Below are 5881 nucleotides of genomic sequence, written 5' to 3'. Positions count from 1 at the left end.
ACCATTAAAACTCCGCATTAGGTGAGCAGTGACTCTCAGTAGTAGTGGAGTTCATGCACCAAGCATTGTTAATATAAATGCACAAACCTCCACCTCTGGTCTTGCCGAGTCATCTGCTAGCCTGTCGGCTCGGTGTGTGTGGCGTCCTGCTAACTCGATAGCATTGTCCGGGCAGCTGTTGTTCAACCATGTTTCGGTGAAAAACATGACATTTGAGTCCATAATCCGTCTGTTGTTAGTGATGGAGAGCCGTATCTCATCCATTTTGTTTGCCAGAGAACGGACATTGGCGAGGAAAATACTGGGTAAAGGCAGCCGATGTGGTGTTAGCTTTAGCTTAGCCCGTAGCCCTCCGCGCCTACCTCGCCTTTGTTTACGTTCTCGGCGCCGCCTGCGTGCACTTCCGCCCGGCGGGGAGAGTGGGCAGCCTCCGGTGTTCTGGAGATCTCTGGGATGAGTCGGAGATCGGCGATAAAACTGTTGGAGTTATGAGTCCAGATGTCCAGAATCTCTTGTCTGCTGTAGGTCAGCAATGCACAGCAATTCTGGATGAATAATCCGGTTAAAAGTAGATAAAAAACCGCTAAATAGCAGATTCTGGAGAGACACTGAGCCTCGCGTTCTTCACGCGCCGCCATCTTGGTCAATGAATGACAAAACATTAAATGATCATGTTTATTTGCACATCAATGTTCCATCGTCCATCTTTTAGAAGAAGTTTAGAAATTAAAAATACTAATAACACAGCAGGAAAAAGCCAACAGCACGAGTCCTGAAAGGCTTAAAGAGAAAATAAATGCACAAAGAATGAAACAAAAAGGCATAAAACCTCAAAACAAGAGTGAATTAAATCTGACCGACACACAAAGATGCTAAAAATCCCAAACATGAACCTGTCAGGTCATTAATACCTGTGTCGTTGCAGGCATCACTGCTCGCTGTCGGGGGCCCGGCGTGTCGGTCGACAGAGGCAGCCCATGAAGCATTGTCCTAGCGTCGGTCGCGACGGGCGCTGCCAGCGATGCGCTCAACGCCGTCCGGGACCCGTCGGACTTACATGGCCGCTCGCTTGCTCCAGCCTCTGAGTGTCTCTCTCCATTCCGGCGAGGGTGAGCTATCCCACTTCTGACACCAATGTGGCGAGCTCAGACAAGGAGAAGACAGAGGCATTGTTTGGTCTTGCTTCCCGCGAGCTAGCCAGGGAGCACAGCCGTTTATTGGCATTCGACAGGCGAGCACACAACGCTAACTCCACCGCTCGGCACAGCTCTAGCGTAACGACAACAACAACACAACATGGCGCTCTCTGTCAGAGAGAGCGTCACCTGTAACCATGGCAATATGACAAAACCCCGAACAGCCCTGGCCCGCTACAATATATAGTGATGGCAAACACCCTGTTTCCACCACCTGCTGGTGAAACCGTGTAACTGATTAAATCGTGTAGCTGATAAAATCATCCTCTGTTTATATAAACCATGTCTAGTCTTTTATTGAATACAGGTTTGAAAAAGTCGAATTGTGCCAGCATGTGAGTAGTAGGTAGGTGACCTGAGCAACAGCCACCCTAATATATTATCCACAAAATGGTAACAGAATTTTAGCCCTTTGCATACATCTGCGCAGACAGCATGCTAACACAAATCTAGTGGAAAATCCAGGATACTGGTAGGACTGAGTTGCTGCTGACCGCAGTCCTGCAGTCAGACCCTAATCAGCAGGTAACAAAATGATGAGTAGTCAGGCTTGTAGCATTGTAGACTCCATTTCTATCTTATATTTTTCTACAGCAGCAATACTGTAGTGACCACTTTAAAGTTGCTTTGAACCGTTTTTTGTTTTGTTTTGTTTTTTAAATGCTGTAAGTAAGTTTAAGGATATAATTCATCCACTGTTATCCTCTTCAATACTTTGTGCCAACACTGTGCAGAGCAGCTACGTAAACGCTACTCCCACAGAGGTTGATTATCTTGTTAATAATTTTACTAGGACTATGTACTATGTACCGTGTACAGCTCTGGATACTTTAGCTCCTCTGAAAAAGACAGCCTCAAATCACAAGTACTTGACTCCCTGGTATTATTCTCAAATGTGCACCTTAAAGCAGATAATTCGTTAATTGGAGAAGAAATTGCATGTAACTAATTTAGAAGATCATCATTTAGCCTGGAAAGGCAGTTTGCTGCTCTATGAAAAAGCCTTCTATAAAGCTAGAACATCTTACTACTCATCAGTGATTGAAGAAAATAAGAACAACTGTAGCCAGACTGACAAAAAGTGAGAGCTCTGTTGAGCCAACCATTCCTTTAACGTGAACTAGGAGTGACTTTCTTCACAAATAAAATTTTAACCGTTAAAGAAAAATAACCATAACACTGAAGTATAAATATCAACAGTACTGAAAGTAGCTATACATTATGCTACTTTCAGTACTGTTGATATTTATTTAGTCTTTTTCTGCAATTGATCCTTCTGAGTTAACTTGATTAGTTACCTTTTCCAAACCATCAACATATCTTTTAGACCCCAAGACTGCTCAAAGAAGTACTACCATTAAATTAATGTTTCAGTCTTAAATATGATCAACCTATCGACTATGTACCAAGGGCCTTCAAGCTGGCAGTATTGAAACCATTTCTTAAAAAGCCATCTCTTGACCCAGCGGTCTTAGCTAATTATACAGCTAATTGTTACACAATTCTTTATATAGTTAATTAGCTAATTGTACAGAGACAGTGGACTCATCTCTGTGCTTCTCCTGCTGGACTGCAGTGCAACGTTTGATACAGCTGACCAGAATATTTTATCACATCGATTACAACATACTGTAGATATTTATGCTACTATGCAGCAGTGGTTTGAATCATATCTATCTAATAGTTTCCATTTTGTTCATGTTAATCGAGAGTCTTCTTTACACAATAAGGTTAAATATGGAGTTCCACAGGGTTCAGTGTTAGGGCCAGTTCTGTTGACATTATGCACGCTTTTTTTAGGAAGTATTATTAGAATTAATTGCATATATTTTCACTCCTATGCAAATGACACACAACTTTATTAATCTATGAAGCCAGATAGCACACAGCAATTAAACTGCAGGAATGTCTAAGAGACATAAAGACCTTGATGAAGCCTATTTTTCTGCTTCTAAATTCAGTCCCTGGTGGTTCAGTCCCTGGCTGCTGTAGTCTGCATGCCAAATATTGCAGGCTAGTATGTTAGTGTCTTGAGCAAGATACAGTACAAACCCCAAGTTGCGCTCTGATGCATCCAGCGAAGTGTGAATGCGTGAGTAAGGCATGTTGTATAAAAAGCTTTTAACAACATTTTAAGTAAATCTGAAAAAAATAAAATAAAATAACAAACTGGACAAGTAGAGAACAAAGTAGTATCAAGCCCCAAAAAAGGGTTGTCTATACCAGATGAACAGTATCTAAAAAATCAGGTACTTGAGAATTAAATGTTTTTTTAGCATGACAAAGACACCAAACACACTGCCAATGGAGTAAAAGCATACCAGGGCTGAAAAACACGCAGTAGAACACTATCAGTTATAAGACTGGCCTCCAGAGAGCCAGAACCTGAATAGTGTTGAAGCAGAGTGGGTCATCTTGACACAGAATAGAACAAAAGGCAGCTAGCATCTAAAGAAGAAAAGATTTAAAATGCTATTGAAAGACAACTTGAAAAATTACAAGAAATCTTGAGTTTGTGCTGTTCTGTGTTGAAGAATAAAGGTGGTATTGACCTTCAAAATCATTAGAAGTGTACAACTTCTGTGTTTCCCTTATATACTATATGCTTGTTTCTGTATGTTTCCACATTTTAGTAAATCACTTCACCTATTTCCTATTTTCCTTTAAAGAAAAAGAAATGAGCAGTAGCTAAAGAAAATCTATTGTTATTGCCTCTCTAAGAATGTCAGCTGCTCTGATACTTGGACTTGGCCATCTGTGGGGAAATAATATTTGGAAATGGAACTGCACTGGAATGTGCTATGATTTTGTCTGAAGTACATTTTTAAGATGAGGGATAGAATTTTATAATAACAGATTTTCTTTTTGTTTTTTGTAGCCCAAACAACACAAACAGTGTTTATTCAAATTTGGAAGAAGTGCATTTCACTATCAATTCATTTAATTCAGGAATATAATAGAAGTACAAACTGACAACTTTCACCAACCAGCAATTAAAGCGTGCAAAAAAAATTCTGCACAAGGATTTCTGCAATTAGAAGTTTAAATTCTACATTATTAAACAAGCTAATTTAAAATTGTTATTTTGATAAAATTGTGAATACATACTTATGTCCACTTTTGTTCCTTCACCAAACAGGATCTCTCCACATGTGATCACAGCACAGTAGTACGTCCCAGCGTCAGATGAGTGTGTTATAGTTTTGGACAGACTGTAGTCACATCTCCCGTCCTCTTTATTTCTGATACTGCTGTGGTAAATGATGCCTGGATGGGATTCTGATGCAGCTTTAAACCAGTGCACTTTGTCTTCATCTGGACACTGATCTGTGTCATTTTTGTTCTTAGAAAGAAGTGAACACTGCAGAGTCATTGTATCACCCAGATGGACTGAATCCAGGTCTGGAGTTTGTTTTACTGTGAAAAATTTATGCTGTGTTTTAGGATCTGTAGGAATTAGAAAAAGACATGAAATTGTATCCATTGTAGTTGTTTAGGTTTTGACACACCCTTATCAAAGACAACCAAATGAATATACTTTACCATTCACTGCCAAAATTGTGCCATAAATAAAGTTAATACTGAATGATGATCCTGCTTGACAGAAGTATGTTGCTTCATCTTCTTTGCTTACATTTCTTATGTTAAGAGAAAGCACTTTACCCACTTTTGTGGCACTGAATCTTGAGTTGTTAATTTGAAATACTATTTTCCCAAAACTTCCTTCAGCAATTGTTTGAACCATATATCCAAAATTCAGCTTATACCAGTAATACAACCCTTGATCATTTCCAGAGAGAGTACATGTCAGAGTCACATTATCTCCAAGTTTAGCCTCAGTTAAAGAGATCTGCTGAGGAACCTCATTCATTTCAGTCACAGCTGAAGAAAAGAGACAAACAGTAACAGTTAGAACAACAGAAAATAAAGCATTTAAAAAAGTATATTCATCATGTAATGTAAAATATTACAAAGCCTCATGCCTCATAATTTTGTATATTGTTTACAATTATACATCCTACAGTGCAGAAGAAATAAACTCACACAATGTACTGAGAAGAACCAAAGAAACCAGTCTTTCGATCATTGTGACACCGCAGCCTTCTCTTTATAACTGATGCTTTCCCCAAGAAGGAAGATTTAGTAACAAGCCGGTCAAGCTTTACAAAGTGATTGGCTGAAACACAGAAAATGTTTCCTGTAAAATTTTGCAAACCATTTACTGTGAATCTCATCAGTTTCCACTGATTCTGCAGAAATAACAATATAATCTGTATTCAAGAAATTTAATTATATATACATGGAATTCCAATTAGAAAATTCAGTATAAATCTGACAGATGCTTGCATTTGCGAACAGTTTTAGTCTGTGTATAATTTCCAGTTTGTCATTTTAAGCATATGATGATAAATATGGTTTATGTTAAGCAAAGTTCAACCAGTCTATAAAAGACATAACAAAAAGCCTGCTTTTATTACTCGTATCATTAAAATAAAATGAGAATAAAGTCTTACAGTAATAGTGGGGAGATGCCCAAAATCTAATATTTAAAGTTTTGATGCTCATATTTCTATAATATTACATTATATGTGGTGGATTTTACAATCCAGTGGCGAATGACTGAAGTTTTACAGTTCTGTTCTGTGTCTCTTCAAACTGACTTGCTTTTTTCTTTTCCTTTGTTT

The 5881-nt window shown here is 38.7% G+C and overlaps 1 protein-coding gene across 1 annotated transcript; it reads right to left on the bottom strand.

Annotated features, from left to right (window-relative positions):
• Positions 1-332: 332 nt before the first annotated feature.
• LOC116321587 lies at positions 333-5067 on the bottom strand. The gene is made up of 4 exons (XM_039598090.1): positions 4740-5067; positions 4305-4643; positions 3518-3522; positions 333-545 (listed from the first exon to the last, which is right to left on the bottom strand). Exons 1-4 carry the CDS (start codon positions 5065-5067, stop codon positions 333-335), a joined length of 885 nt encoding a protein of 294 aa, XP_039454024.1.
• Between the last annotated feature and the right edge of the window lie 814 nt (positions 5068-5881).

This window comes from Oreochromis aureus, linkage group 2 (assembly GCF_013358895.1).
Source record: "Oreochromis aureus strain Israel breed Guangdong linkage group 2, ZZ_aureus, whole genome shotgun sequence".
NCBI classification, from domain to species: domain Eukaryota; kingdom Metazoa; phylum Chordata; class Actinopteri; order Cichliformes; family Cichlidae; genus Oreochromis; species Oreochromis aureus.
Note: the sequence above shows the minus strand (reverse complement) of the source record. Positions and strands in the feature narration are given on the sequence as shown.

Bases quoted from the DNA above. Each gene is read 5' to 3' on its own strand.
- LOC116321587 (XM_039598090.1), bottom strand. From the start codon at position 5,067: ATGAATGAGGTTCCTCAGCAGATCTCTTTAACTGAGGCTAAACTTGGA. The intron at 4,644-4,739 runs GTAAAGTATATT...TAATTCCTACAG, and splicing joins CACAATTTTGGCAGTGAATG to ATCCTAAAACACAGCATAAA.